We start from the raw sequence: 16,460 nt of genomic DNA, 5'->3' as shown, positions 1-16,460 counted from the left end.
TATAATTCGGATTTAATTGGGCGTTTGTCATATAAGAGAGACTCATTAACAAGATAGTTTCGTGTTAAACATGAAAAAGATATGTGTGGTATATCTTAACGATTTCATTGTTTTATAGACTTTGATAAATGCTTGAAAAATTTACATAAAGTATGTGAACAGTCAGTGAGATGAAGATCTAAGTTACAACGAAGTTACATGCTTAATGTCAAAAGCCAAATTAAAAAATATATATATACTGCTTCACAAGCATTCTGGTAAAATGCTGATTTTAAGTGACGTCCTTTCAAGAACAATTTACCTATTATATAACAACTTATCAATTTGTCATAACAAATTAAATAAAATTGCGCGATGTCCTTAGTCAGCTTCCCTACATAGAACACGTTCATTCATACAGGTCTTTTTTTCACAGTACTTCTAATGCCAGTAGATTTTGATAATTTTGCCATTCATATGTTCTGATCAAGCTTCAGTAACTGTGCGGATTCTATAAGTGGATGTCCCATTTTGTCTACATAGCGTATTTTGTTGTATTCTTTGGAGATAATTTGACTACTTTAAGGGGGTAGTTAAGGCCTTATTAAACATATTCAACCCACCGCGAATTCCATGCGCCTTTCCAGTCAGGAGATGCTGGTCATTAATGTGTCGCTACATTATTGATTTCAAACAATTGTCATCGTTTCCTTAATCTATATTACTTTTATTGTAAGGCCTTCCAGATTTTACTTAAAGGTGTATTTACACTTTTTGAAGACTTTTGGTGTTATCTGAAAGTATTTACTATATTGGATTTGGGTTAAATGCTGGTGCATTTGTTGCATCTCACCATATCCGTTCTTTATCCCATTCTTCACATGTCATGATGCACCAAAGACGTCATGATATTCGTCCTGTTTTCAAAATGGTGTTATAGGATGTTTATTATTTACACAAAGAAATATGAATATTTTAGATTCATAGATAAAACTCCAATTGAATATTTATACTTTTCATTTTGTAAAATATGTTATAACGATGAGTGTTTGTAATCTCGTCACAAGAATGGAAAATTTCATACTTTTCAAAACATATGTTTTGGACAAATATAAAAATATGTGATTTTGTGCTTATAAAAATACGTGGAAAAAAACATGTACAAACATTCCGTACATGTAGTAACTTGTATGATCCAAAGACTGTACATGTAATAACATGATTTGATAGTACAAAAAATTGCCAATAAATGGTTTCAACTTGTACAATATTAAATGAATCTTTTATTATGTGAAGTATTGTCAAATGAAATAGAAATAGAAATGTGATAAAAAATAAATAAATGATGGGTATGAAAGGACTTTTAAATTATGACATTCGAAAAAAGGTATACTCAAAGATTTCTTCTTCAATGCATTAACTGATTCTAAAAAAAACAACCCTAATTGGTGCACTCTATGATGATCATTAATTAACAAATAACTGAGCTCTGTTAAACCCTTTGTGTGAGTAGAGTTCTACGGAAGAGCTTGTAGAGTTAAAATTATTAGATAGGACACAAGTTTGAAAACCAGGACACATTCGACCAACTTACCTTCCGAGACCAACAATGAAAAAAAAAGGAATAGATATGGTGAAACGCAACAAATGCACCATCGTATATCCCCTATAAAAATAGTCAATATTTGCAAACATCAAAAAAGGTCTTCAATAAGTGTAAACACACCTTCTCTGAAGTAAACCAATGTCAATAGTATAGTGTTCTATTATTATTTGTAATAATTATACAAAGGTCTCACTAACCACTTCCGGGTCAAATGGCCACCCCCCTATGTAGTACCAAAAACACACTGAACCTAGACATATGCATTGTAAGTGCATTATTTGTGTGTGTTATGATTAAAAGTAGTCAAAATAAAGCTGAGAATGTGTACTTTAAAATCATATAAGTAATTAACTACAAAAGTGTATGAATATTGAACATGTAAAGTAATGGAAACGTTAGAAGTGGTTAGTGAGACCAAAACTGAATATATATAGAAGGGTCTGAAAAATTCCCAACGATGTTAGAACTGTCAAATTTGCGAAGCGAATTTTTGGTCGTTCCCTCCGCGGGACTCGAACTCGTACCGCTGTGACATCTGTGGCAACACCGCCTGCACTAAGTCCAGCGCCCTAGACCACTCGGCCAGCTAGGCTATACAAAATATAGCTTTCGCTGGCCGGGTGATTCCTCCTCGTAGGATTAATCTAGGGATGTAACTTAGTACACGATGTATGGTAGTACGGGACAGTTCATCTCGGTGTTATTATGTAGGATAGAGGATCAAATTAATGATGCATGTCACAACAAATCAATATTATACAACGTCTCAGAATGTGACGACTCTATTCTCTACACTGCTCCATATAGGTATATATATATATATATAAAGGTCTGAAAAATTCCCAACGATGTTAGATGGCCAAACCAAAAAACCAACAAAAAAAAACAAAAAAAAAAACAACAACAACAACAAAAACAAAAAGCCCTGTCATTTTTTCACCTTGGCAATATATATTATTATAGCTGGTCGAGTGGTCTAGGGCGCTAGACTTAGTGCAGGCGGTGTTGCCATAGATGTCACAGCTGTAAGAGTTCGAGTCCCGCGGAGGGAACGACCAAAAATTTGCATCGCAAATTTTACAGTTCTAACATCGTTGGGAATTTTTCAGACCTTTCTATACGTTTATGTATCTTCCCTGTATCAATTTGATCCGATGGAACAGTGTAGCGAATAGAGACGTCACATTCGAGAGGTTGTATATATTTTTACGCGATCCCAGTAGACTTAACATTTTCTATCTCTATCCGTTATGAACTGTGACGAATATTTTAAGAAATTAAGGATAATTAAACAAAAGCAATTGAGAACTAGTCACCATTTATCAAATTTTACTCAATATATCCAACAAGATGTCATTCCTAAGGGTCTTCACACCAAGCTCTTGCCTCAAACACCAGGCAGGGCTTCCGGCACCCTATCTCGTAGATGGGATCAGACACTTTTCAATTGTTCAAAACGCCTACTGATCCTACTGAAGAAACACTGCGAAGAACATCTTAAGAAACTAACTACAGAATTTATTCGATTGATAGACTCATCGACGAAAGAACTCACAGTCTCTGATCATGACTTTATTATTAAGTGTCTTGATGACATCACAAAAACTCAAAATCAGGCCCTTCATGACAAACAGAAACGTAAATTCCAATGTGATGGCATGTCACCAATAACATTCTCACCATCAGAAAAAAAACAAGGCAAAAGACGCAACAGACATTTTAAACGAAGAAACAAATCTGACAGTCAACCATCCAACACTGTCATTAATCTTTCATCACACAACCTAACTGAAGATGAATCATCATTATTAGCTAAGGATCTCAATTTCTGCCCAGTTCCAGGTCCTGTAAATGAAACCATCCTGATCGAGGAACTTGACAACTTCGCCAGAAGTTTGAGGATCAAAGAGTACTTTGGCTCAAAAGAGAGTGAGGGTCAAAATGAGTGTGATTCAGACGATGAAAACAACTATCGGTTTATAAAGAAAAGTGAGTGGGTCCCTGAAAAGAGCAAAAATTTAAATTTGGAATCATTTATTGATAATGTAAAATCTGACTTAATAAGAAATGTAAGGGTCAACGTAGAGAGTCGCGATAATTTAACAATAGGGGAACGTGCTGCACTTCAAGGTCTAAGGACCAATGACAATATCATAATAAAACCTGCAGACAAAGGCAGCGCTGTAGTGATCATGGACAAATCCGCCTACATTAATGAGGCCGAGCGTCAACTTAAAGACGATCGTTTTTATATCAAATTAACAACAGACCCCACTCAATCCTTTGCGGACGAAATAAACACTGAGTTAAACAAAATGTACGATAATAACCACATTGACATTAAAACTCTTGAATATCTCAAACCTGAAAATCCTAAACCTGGTCGATTCTACCTACTCCCCAAAATTCACAAAGTTAACAACCCAGGTAGACCTATAGTCTCTGCTAACGGCCATCCAACAGAGAAAATTTCGGAATTCGTGGACTTTCATCTACGTCCACATGTTGAAAAACTTCCATCATTCATAAATGATACGACTGATTACTTACAGATGCAGGCTCTGAATCCCCTTCCACCAAACACCACTCTGGTCACTATGGACGTTACATCTCTCTATACCAACATTCCTCACTCTGATGGTATCGAGGCTTGCAGAGAAGTATGGGACTCTCGGGAGGTCAAAGTTCCACCTACTGACTGCCTAATCACTTTGCTCACAATGGTTTTAAAAAAGAACAATTTTACTTTTAATGGAGACCATTACTTACAAATAAATGGCACAGCTATGGGTACCAAGATGGCTCTGTCTTATGCCAACATTTTCATGGGAAAATTTGAAAAAGAACTACTTGAATCCTCTATAGAAAAGCCTCTGTCCTGGTATAGGTTTATTGACGACGTGGATATGAAGTGGACACATGACGAAGAAGAACTAAACAATTTTATCGCTCGTGCCAACAGTCAACATCTTTCAATTAAGTTCACTCACGAAACATCTGCTACTAGCATCTCGTTCCTCGATACCCCCAGCACCTTATCGGGGGGAGAGCTCTCCACGGACCTATACTCAAAACCAACTGACACACATCAATATCTTATGCCTAAGAGCTGTCATCCATCTCACCTGACTAAGAGTATACCATTCAGTCAAGCTCTTAGGCTAAGAAGCATTTGTTCAAATGACGAATCCTTAAAGAAACGTCTAGGTCAACTGAAGAACAATTTAAGAAGAAGGGGATATAGATACAAAACCATCAAAGAAGGGTTCCAAAAAATTCACAATATCCCAAGAAGTAGTCTGCTACAATACAAGGCAAAGAAAAAATGTAAAAGAACCCCTTGTGTTCTAACATACCACCCCTGCCTTAAAAACAGCCACAACACCATTCGAGAGCACTGGGCCTCTGTCGAGAGAAACTCAACATTATCCAAAGTCTTTCCCGAACCACCTATGATTGCTTTCAGACAGCCAGACAGTTTGCGTAGTCTACTTGTGAGGGCTGAAATATCTAAGCCCAACTTGACTCCAGGCGAGAGTCGCTCCTGTGGTGACAAAAGGTGTAAATGTTGCAACCAAATGCACCACTCGTCATCATTCACCAGCAAAGTCACGGGGAAACGCTACAAAATATTTTGCAACGTGCACTGCAAGAGTGCTAATGTAATATATTTGCTCCACTGTCCCATTTGTGGCCTTCAATATGTTGGTGAATCTAAACAGCCTTTTCACAAGCGCTTGAACGGACACATGAGCCAACACTTTAGATTACCTAACCACTGCCTCGATGATTTCAATAAAATGAAAATCTTCATCGTGGAACAAAACACGATCTGGAGCGATCTACAGAGAGTGAAGCGGGAGGGATTTTGGATAAAAGAACTCCGTGTTTTACACCCACACGGAATTAACAAAAAACATTAAGTTCTTCCTATTTTGTATAGTTTCTTATAACAGTATTTGTAAATATTTTTTATTTTTATAGTTCAGTATTCAAGATCAACACACAACGTGTGTCTATAGCACAATGTTCAATATCTTTGTTACTGTCGGTAAAAAAAATTTATACGTCACAGGTATTCACCTGATTAGGTAGTGAGTTGTGTTCACAGACCATTTACTTTCATACACACTCAGTTTATTTAAAGCACTGAAGAAGGTCATTTGTTGACTGAAAATTTTGCCCATTATATACTTTATTATAGTGTGTTAACATCTTTATCGGTATCGTTGTACAATCCTTTAGACTTATATATATACTTGATTGAGTCACTCTTATAGGGTCATTAATAATTTGATATAAACCATATGCACTAAGAACGTCTGACCACTTACATAGCAGTGATTGTAAGAAAGCAAAATTGAGATCACCTAATTCCGTGGCATTAACAACTTCATTCTCAAAATCATTGTACCAAGAGACTGAACTACTTGTGGATATATATATGAAACAAATTAAACAAGATTGTTCATGTAAAGGATGTAATTTGAACCACATTGATTCAGTGTGTTCCCTCTGAAATTCTTAGTCTTACATACTTAATATGATCAGCGAATTAAGCTATCCAGTCACCACCTTTCTTGCTTTCACTATCTTTACGTGCGTTTTTTGATTTTGTTTTGTTTTGTTTTGTGGTTTTTATTTAGTACAGATGACTGTCTCTTGAACATTTATTCCACAACTAATTAATCTGTATACGTACTTCTGTCATCAACAAAAGGATTTGTGGTTGAATAACGGAAGAAAATGTCACCGGGGATGAAAAACCGATATTCAGTCGGCTGTATTGGGCTTGTTTTTTTTTCTTCAATTAAGGCTTATTTTTTTTTCTTATTGGTTCAGTCCATAATTATTTTGTTTTATTGCCTGTTTGTGTTTTATATTGAATGGGAAACTGTATTCTTTACCCTACTGGTTAATAAATAATCACACAAAAATATTTCTTAATACATGTATATTTTATAAGATAAACAATTGACCAGACAATACATCAGAGTTATCTAATATACAAGCTGACATATTAACACCAAACGAAGATAATCCTTTAAGTCACTTTCCTTAATATTAGTGATAATGGAATATTTCAGTGGTGATAATGCAATATAGGTGATAATGCAAAATTGTTCATTCTGTCCGTATGACGTCGCGCACAAAGTTGACTTCAACTGTAATTTGCGCTCTTTCATGTAGTTTAATGCACTCATGATAAAAATAATTTTGGAGAAGAAATTTTTTCATGATAAAATAGCAAATACCAACTATTTTATTCCACAACTCATTAAGTTATCGCTATTATTATATATAAAACATGAAAATAACAGACAGGAAGCTGTAAAAAATACCGGGAAACTTTTAACAATATGTGACAATAAAAAGAAGATGTTTTTGCCTATCACTTCTAAAAAACTTTTCCAAAATTTTGAATGATAGAATTTCGCGGATTCGGACTATGACGTCATTCAAAATTCAACGCAAAAATTTCAGAAATGGCCACGGAATATGTGATCGAAAAGTTGTACGACACTCGTAAAAAGTAGATATTTAGAGGATCAATATTGAAAAATGGAAGAATCGGTAAGAAAACACATGTTATCGCTATTTTATATTTCAAAATAACGTAGATGTTCTAAATGTGCTTTTCAACAGCTTTTTTAAATTTCTGCTAAATAGTGTTGATTCGATGATTCAGACCGAACACCTTAACTTTTTAAAGTCCAGTTACGTTGTTACAATTTTAAGTAATCACGTTTTAAGGCAAATTACTGGATAAGCGTCACGAATCAGTCGCTTATTTTTGTCGTTTCAAAGGTCTTAGCATATATCTATTTTTATTCGGAGAATGTTCATATGTTATCCGATTTTGTACTATAAAAAGAAATCTTTTGAACAATTAAATTAAAAGATATGTGATAAAATAAATGTCCAAAGTCTTGTTATGCGTTTGTTTTCTGGGGAAAAAATCGACGTCATGCATGGAATTTACGTCGCAATTCACAAATTAAATTTTCAACAGGCAAGCAGGAAGTTATCATCACCGGAAAGAATTCAACTGAACAAAGAATTAAAATTGAAGATAAAGAAGAAGACCAAAAAAAAAAAAAGAAGAAAATCCTACCATAAAAATAAACCAATTGCAAAAGAAAATTCACGAGTATACAAGGACAACGCAGGGGCAAAAAGACTAAGAGAATATAACGTAAGAAATAGACAAAAGGAAGACAAAAGGCGCGAAAGAAATGACTATATGAAACTTTATAGGAGGCATTCCAAAATACCAGAATCTTCTTGTAATTGTGAAGATGTTGTATTTTCTATCAGAATGGAAAAAGCAAGGTAGGCCTGAAATAGGACAAAACTATAAAGTAAAAAATAAAGAACTTCAGTGAGTTCACGATACCGCACATACGCGCCCATAGATGTTTTCTTCAGATAAGATCAAGTCACTATACCAGAAAAGAGCCCCCATGACAAATTTCTGTTTAAATAAATCATATCGAAGCTAATCATTCAACAAAATTGGTAAGAAATCCGTAGAAAAAGGATTCGCTATCCCGCTACCCAGGCTATATACATGTATAGGCCTACAAGTAACTCAATAATTTTCAACGAACCCCCCCCCCCCTTTTCCCCAATGAAAAGTGGTTTACCTTGAACGCATTCTATGATAATCAAACTCATCCTAGTATAACTACAGCTGCCAAAATGAAGGTAGCGATATGACGCAATGACGGACACTGACAGTCAGGAAAACCAGTATACCATATATAGGAAGTTGTTGCGTGGAGGTATAAGTAAACCCATATTAAAACTGTAGCAAGCACACAAATGACGGTTCTAAGGAAATAATCAACTGACAAATGGGGGATAACATATCCTCCAGGAACAAAACTAATACATGTACACGGATATTATTTCGGAATGGTGAATGAAAATCCACTAGAACAAAAACTGATAAAACGTATTCATGCAACTGCTTCCGCGTTTTCTGTAGTGTGTATACGTATATGTTCGGAACTTGAACTGGGTGACGACGGAACAGTTTCTATTGACGATTCCTTCCATAGAAATATACTGTGCTGCCTTGACGAGTGAGCGGTCGACTAAAATTTTAATAACGGTCAATAAAGTTTAATTTTGTTCATGTTGTGTTTATTTAAAAGGAGAGCAAAGGGCAGATATTTTATAGTTACTATGATAAATTTAACTCATACTCGTGCTCCAAATAAAGCCGTTCGAAAAAAGAAATATTTTCAAAACAATGAAATATTATAAAATCACCCCGCAATTGATGTTGAATAGTACGCAGACATTAGGTCATATTTCGAAATTTATGGTATATAAAGTCAATAAGACAAATCATCAGAAAGCCTCCTCTTAATAACAAACACACGTAATCATAAAATATAAAAATGGATTCAGGTAGTAAACAGGAAAAAATGCTTGCAAATGAGGTAACATTTGATGGTCAATTAAAAAAAAGAAAAACGTGATTTGAAAACGTTACGTTGGTGGAGTCAACTTTGTGCGCGACGTCTATACAGTATAAGTGTCCAACATTGGAAATATAAGAGGCGTTGCGCTTGACATAAACGAACACGGGCCATATAAGTGGAAACAAAAGTGGAAATAATTAAAGGGTATGTGATTCGACACCAGTTTGAAGGTCTTCCTAATGCTACACTTGGAGAGTATGATGTTCCATTGAATGAATGTAGAGTTAGAGAGGTTGTTGGCAAGTTACGTTTTTTTTTATTGTTTAGTCAATAAACATGCATTAAATTTAAATGTAATGTTATTTTGAAAATATTGTACAGGTCGAAATCATTTTTGCCATGCATTTTTTGTACGTATTATAAAATGCAAAGGCAAAATTTGTACATGTCTTGTTTAATATGTACAAAATTACAACTAGCAGGGGAGGATTTTTTAGGGGTTTCTTTCCGAATCTTCCTTCAAGGAAGTAGACCTAGGGTAAGGAATACAACTCTTACAAATCATTGAAACGTTTGTATTCACCATCTTATACCAACATCATGTAAGCATCAAAGTAACCAGGACTGATATCATTCTGTTTCAAAGGGAAGCTTGAAAGACTTTGATGAAATTGCATATGATACAAACATGTCATTGACTTGAAGTGTTATGTCCCTTACCCCAGGTCTACCTCCTTAAGTACGACTCGCAGTCTGCACAGGGGCGATATAAGTCGTTTTTTTCTGTTTTTTTTTACATGAAATGTTACGTGTCGCACATGCAATTCATGTAAGTAAATAAAGAGAAGCACATAAATGGTCCTAACTTTCGTATTTAAATATTGAATTAATCTATTGTACAATTCTTATATCTGATATCCGTGTCATAAACATAATCCTTTGTCACAGTAACGGTTTCTTTTACACATTGAACAAACTGGTCCTCTCACAAACGGTTCCTGGTTATTGAAGTTTCCTCTACAAAATAGGCCAAATTGTTTCACTTTCATCACTATTTCAAAGATCACGGTTTCGGAAATTTCAGAAGAATGGTACAAAATGTCAGATATAAATAGTTATCATGGGATAAAAATTTGAGGTGTAAGAGCTTTAAACGTAACATATATGATCAAACTTTGATCCCATCAAGACAATTTTTATCTAGCCAGTGTATCCGACAAAGCAATACCATTATTCGACTTTTAATAAATACATTTACTGTAAAAAAAAATCTATGAAAAAAATCAAAATGCGTTTATTACAAACATCCAGGAGTATCTTACTCTACCAGTGCACCTAGTCGATTCTTCATGTTTCTTGGTGGAGTCTGTATCGTTAATTCATTTCCAGTTCTTTGTGGTTTTTGTTTTTTTGTTTTTATTATTAAACTGTATTTTTCATGTTTTGCTCTCAGTAGTCCTTGTTCCGTCTCAGGTCTTTCTAGTATATCGCCCCAACCGTCGTTACATTTGAAAAGGTGCAATGATTTCATATATGCCAAAGCCAACCGCCGCTCTGACTAATGAGTGTGTCAAAATTTGCAATTATTTTCATGCAATTAAAATGACAATAAAATTTCTTATTTTTCATGTGCTTGTGTATATTTTGCCACATACGGACTTGATTGCAAGATTAAAGTGTTCCATAGTGCTGTGTTAGTATTATATGTGCAATTTGAAATATTAGGTACGGCCATATATATTTTTATGAAACACGTATCATGCATACTAAAAAATAGCTAAATGATCTTACGGCGGGTTATAGAAGCAAACCAGATACAGATATCTCGTCGAAAATTTGTAATTTGGTGGACAAATTTGGACGCCACATCCGACATTGTTACTGCTTGCCCAAACAACCTAAACAATAATACAGTCATTTTTCAGAGTTACAGAAACGTTTTTTTACATATTTGTCGTGTACTTCATGTTCAGACAGTTGTATGAAAAGTACACCTATATCAACTATATTAAAACACAGGAATATTACTTTCTGTATACCAGTACTTTTGTTTTGTTTCTGTCTTTGTTTTTGGTGGTTCGTATTTAGTACAAATGTCTGTATCTTCGACATTTTTTCCACAACTAATTAATTTGTATACGTTCTTCTTTTATCGAACAAAAAGATTTGTGGTTTGATAACGGAAGAAAATGTCATCAGGGGTGAAAAACCTATATTCAACCTGGCCGTATTGGGCTTATTTTTTTTCGTGTGGGTTCAGTCCGTAATTATTTTGTTTTATTATATAGATAACCGTGTTTTACCGAATGTTCCCAGTGTAATAAATTTCAATAATTCACACTGTGAAATAAATTCGGTAGTTTCACTTTCGCACTTCCTCCCGCCAAATGCCACAACTTTGATATAAAGCCGCCAATTTAAAATTCGTGTTGAAAATATCTATAAAATCATAAATTATGAAGAAAATCTATATAATGAATAGATGTTTGTTTGTTTGTTGGGGTTTAACGTCCGAGCAGCAATATTTCAGCTATATTCAGACAATGAACATGAAATGGATGGTAAAATGAACATGAAATGAAAAAAAAAGGATGGGTCACAAGGATAATAGGGTCAACAAATTTTGATTGCCACTGGAAAAAGGGGGGATGGGTAAGGTCGGTCAATTTAGCCTCCTGTGGCGGAGTGCAAAGGTTCCTACTCCTATCGAATACCACAGCAGGGTTCTTTAACGTGCGAGGAACGTGGCATCTTTCCCAACACGGTGCACCACTATGGTTTGCGGTCAGGTTTTCCGTATTATAGCCTGACAACCACAGCATGCAACTCGCCAGGGCTACCCCATTCCACCACCCGGGGCACACATCTCAGTTGCTCTGTGGACAGAGCGCCTTGCCCCCGGCTAGGTTTCTGAGCACTATTTAGTCGCCTTATACGACAAGCTTCGCGCTGCTGCAGGCCTATTCTTTTAATACCCGGACCTGCACGGGGCTTATAATGAATAGAATAATCAATTGGTTATCGTGAATAACCAAAATATGATTACCTGTGCTAAGAACGCTGGAAGAATTATTTCGTGCGCGGAACAAGTTCCGCACACACGTTAAATCTTGGCGTTCTTCGGCACTCGTAATAATGTTGTTATTCACACTTTCCAATTAATTATCCTATTATTACTGGCAACTTTTGATAAGTTTTAAATGGGAAACTGTATACTTTACCCTTCTGGTTAATAATCACACAATTTTTTTCTAATTGCATTTTTTATAAGACAAACTACTGATAACGCAATACAACAGAGTTATGTTGTACAGCAACACAAGACCATTTATACGACATAATTGATTTATTGTTTGGATTTAACGCCCGAGCAGCAATGCTTCAGCTATATCCAGGCGATGAACATGAAATGGGTGATAAAATGAACATGAAATGATGATGAAATTAAATAAAATGGGATGGGACACAAGGATAAAGGGGTCGACAAATTTGATTGCCACTGAAAGAAGTGAGAGATGGGTAGGGTCGGGCAATTTAGCCTGCTGTGGCGGAGCCAAATAGTTTCTACTGCGGTAGAATACCACAGAAAGGTTCTTTTACATGGGATGAACGTGGAATTTTCCAAAAACGTTGCACCATTATGGTTTGCGGTCAGGTTTTCCGTATTATGGCCTGACGACCCCAGCATGTAACATGCAAGAGTACCCCATTCCAACACCTGGGGCACACAACCCAGTTGCTCTGTGGGCAGAGAGCCCTAGCCCCCAGCCATGGTTCTGAACACTATTAAGTCGCCTTTTACGACAAGCTTAGTGCTGCTGCGGGCATATTATTTTGATACTCGGACCCGCACAGGGCCCATTATACGACAAACTTGATGACTATTCATTCCGTATTGTCAACTTTTCTTTTATCTGTGGCTACACATCCCTTCAGCACTTGCTTATGTAGTTTCAGATCACATCTTAAACGTTAAACCCGAGCTTGTCGTAACTGCGCCGATTTTTGTACCGCGCTAGACTTCTTACAATTAGGCTTCTGGAACAAGGTTGTGTTGCTTCAATTACAAAGGTTTTATAGTCGTAATCACGAACTCGTGGATCGTTACGGTGTATCTGCACCATGAGAACCGATATGTTCAGCCTGTCATAGTTTTCCTTACCTCTTTTGTCAACCTTTACTTGACTATTTATGAGCAAATCGGTGGGTGTTTCTAAAAAAGCAGAAGATGCTTAATTATCCTACCGGCGCGCCTGGTCCATGCTTCCAGTTTTTAGTGGAGTCCGACTTCTTCATTTACATTTGTTGCTTAGAACGTATCATTCTTCATTTACATTTTGGTCATTCTAATATGTTCTTTGTTGTCTGTCTTTGTTCCTGAATTACATTTTTTACTTCTGCTAGAATCTTGTTTTCCTTGATTACTCCTTAATACGAATAAACACAGCGTAGGCGGAAGGGAGGTAGTTTACATACAAAAACTATTCGGCCTAGTATTGATTCTAAGCGAGGGGAAAATAGTAAATTCTTGCTCGTTATTACTGACATAGCATATAATTTACTAACTATACAATTCATTCGAAATATACAAAACAAAACCCAAAAAATATACCCCTCTAACACAAATGAAAAAAAAGAAAACAAAAAGCAACAAATAGAATAAATGACTACCTCCCATAGAAAAAGCATTGGGTACCTGTGTATAATGGCCAGTGGCCATGCTAAATCCCCTGCCGGGATAGTATTCACGTTTCTCGCCAATCCATCCTTCAATCATTCGCTTGATTAAATTCGGGATATCGTTGGTTATGCTATGCATCGATAAGTTTTCTCCTCTTCCGCCATTTTGATGACTGTACGAGCACCTTGCTGCCCATGCGGTTGCTTCTTGTTCTAGTTGTCTGTTCCATATCTGTTCAATATGAAAGTCGCTATTCATTAGATAAATAGTGAAACCAAATGAGAACTAAGTTTACGGCGAAAAAAATCAAAGCTTCCATTGATTGATAAGAGGAAAAACCCGAAGCAATAAACAAAAGAAAAAAGAGTAAGAAATAAAGACGATAACAACCTCAACAACAAATGAGATACAGAACTAATCGAAAAAAAAATACACTTTAAGTGAAGTGTTTTCCGAATATTTTATATGTTATTTTTGTTTTTTTTCGCCCGTTTGTCAACCAACCAATTAACCGATAAAAATGGATTTTCCTTTCTATTTTTTACTATGATTTCTGATTAGTGACATTCGTGTTACTTTATTCTTGTCCCAAAACTATAATTCAAACAAACAAAACGAGTTGCTGCTGAGTTTCTATTACCGTTAGACTATCATAACGAACATTTCTGTTAAGTTGGCAGTTTATTAAACATGGGGTTCGCACCTATGAGTGGGACTTTTGAGAGAAAAACGCATATAATATGAAACTTGAAAGTCCCATACATTTTTGTAACCCTGCCACTAAAAATGGGATTTTCTTACAAAAACAAATAGTCTGTTATTTTTTATTTATTTTATTTATTTATTTATTTATTTATTTATTTTTTTATTTTTTTTTGTTATTACAAACAACTATTTAAAGTTTGAAGTTTAGTGTACGTGGTTCTCAAGTTACCGTGCAACAAGTAAAACAAATCCCCTAAAATATGAAATAGTCAATACATTGTAACTAGAAAACGGACAATCCTTAAAAGGGATTTCACAAAAGTGTACACAAACCTTTAAACAAGTGTAACAAGTAACTGTGTATAGTTTCAAGAAAATCCCACATATCATTCCAAAATATGAGCTGTTATGTAAAATCTTGACCCATCATGAAAGACATTTCTGTAAACTATGAAGGTGATCAAGGACTTCTCAATAAATATTAACGCAGACGGACGGACAGATATTTGTACATGTTTATATTGTAAAAAGACCCGTTTTTGACGAGCGTATAAAAACCGATATGTCTCGAAATTACACGTAGGAGAGATACTTAATCTTTGTTTGAACCCAACAACATTTATTCACCAACAACATGATACATGTTACTGTATTAGTACTATCAGTAATAATGCCAAGTCTATAGCACAGCAGCTTAGTATAGTTACCATTTTCTCCATATTAGCTGCCCCTTCTCGTCTTCTGTACTTATTGTGTTCATTGGTAATTAGACCACTGTACTGAAAACTACCGACTCCAAAACATAAAAAAACCATGACTACACGCATCAGTAACATTTCGCTTTAAACACCTGCTTAAAATAATGACTTTTAAAATATACTGCGTTAATTTTCGAGCTTTAGCTAGGTAAAATAATGTTCATTTATAGTTTTATGGATGATATTTGTTTTTAACATTAAAATATGACATTAAAATGACAAACAAGCTTCAAGAGTTACAAAGTGTAGTTTGTTTGATGTAATAACACATTTTCTCTACTCACGAAACAAATGTTATATCAAAATACAAGAAGATGTACAATTTGATACATACTATCACACGCCGAAATCTATCAGGTGCCGTATCAACACGAGACTCCCATATCACCCCAAGTGTCACCGGCCCGCGGGTGATATAAGTCGACAGTTGATACATTGTTCCACATGTGATGCAGATTTTGACATGTCATTTTAATTATATCATATATCTGAACTGTTATATTATTAAAACACTTCAAGTGTGGTCAGTGTAGGGGAGGAATATTGTGTATGCGATATAGTTGTGTGATAGGTATTCGATATAGGTCTAGTTTTGATATAGGGTGTGTGATATAGGTCGAGAGCATTAATAAAGGATATGCGATATAGGTCTAGGGGTGTGATAAAGGGTATGCGATATAGGTCTAGTGGTGTGATAAAGGGTATGCGATATAGGTCTAGGGGTGTGATATAAGGTTTGCGATACAAGTCTAGAGGTTTGATTTAGGGTATGCGATTTTGGTCTATTGTTGCGATATAGGTCTAGAGCTTTGATATAGGGTATGCGATATAGGTCTATTGGTGTGATATAGGGTATGCGATATAGGTCTAAAGGTTTGATATAGGGTATGCGATATAGGTCTAAAGGTTTGATATAGAGTATGCGACAGAGGACTAGAGGTTTGATATAGAGTATGCGATATAGGTCTTTTGGTGTGATATAGGGTATAGAAAATCAAATGATTATCATAGCATGGATAATCAAATTATTATCATATGAATCAACTAATGTATGGTTTTCAGTGTGGCACTTTTAACTGTATTAGACAAGTGAACCCAGTTATAAGTCTATGGATAGAAAAAAGACGAAATAAAAAAAAAGAAATGCCGATATTTTGAAAGAATAAACTGAAGCTCAGATCTTTCCTTCTCAATTAAAAAAAAAGAAACATCTGTGTTGTCTTATTGCAAGTGTGATAGAAATATTCCAATACATAATGATCACCGCTTAAAATATATAAAAACCGAGGAAAATTTAC

The 16,460-nt window shown here is 35.3% G+C and overlaps 1 protein-coding gene and 1 long non-coding RNA gene across 2 annotated transcripts; one reads left to right on the top strand and one right to left on the bottom strand.

Moving 5' to 3' along the window:
* The first annotated feature begins 7,017 nt into the window (after positions 1-7,017).
* On the top strand, positions 7,018-9,370 carry LOC148606566 (uncharacterized). The gene is made up of 2 exons (XR_015915437.1): positions 7,018-7,159; positions 7,599-9,370. It is a non-coding gene; the product is annotated as an uncharacterized LOC148606566 (long non-coding RNA).
* A 467-nt stretch (positions 9,371-9,837) lies between these two features.
* On the bottom strand, positions 9,838-15,897 carry LOC148606565 (salivary antigen-5-like). The gene is made up of 4 exons (XM_088546635.1): positions 15,112-15,897; positions 13,715-13,930; positions 10,810-10,916; positions 9,838-10,035 (listed from the first exon to the last, which is right to left on the bottom strand). The coding sequence occupies exons 1-4, from the start codon at positions 15,238-15,240 to the stop codon at positions 9,942-9,944; spliced, it is 546 nt and encodes a 181-aa protein (XP_088402761.1). The 5' UTR covers positions 15,241-15,897; the 3' UTR covers positions 9,838-9,941.
* Positions 15,898-16,460: the final 563 nt, after the last annotated feature.

This window comes from Perna viridis, chromosome 9 (genome assembly GCF_037379345.1).
Source record: "Perna viridis isolate PV_CMFRI_1.1 ecotype Kerala chromosome 9, ASM3737934v1, whole genome shotgun sequence".
NCBI lineage: Eukaryota > Metazoa > Mollusca > Bivalvia > Mytilida > Mytilidae > Perna > Perna viridis.
The sequence above is the reverse complement of the archived record's forward strand: the minus strand, read 5'-3'. Positions and strand labels throughout refer to the sequence as shown.

Coding starts and splice junctions, on each gene's coding strand:
- LOC148606565 (XM_088546635.1), bottom strand. CDS start 15,240: ATGTTACTGATGCGTGTAGTCATGGTTTTTTTATGTTTTGGAGTCGGT. Junction 13,931..15,111: donor CAGCTAATATGGAGAAAATG/GTAACTATACTA, acceptor CATATTGAACAG/ATATGGAACAGACAACTAGA. Junction 10,917..13,714: donor CCACTGGCCATTATACACAG/GTACCCAATGCT, acceptor ATTATTGTTTAG/GTTGTTTGGGCAAGCAGTAA.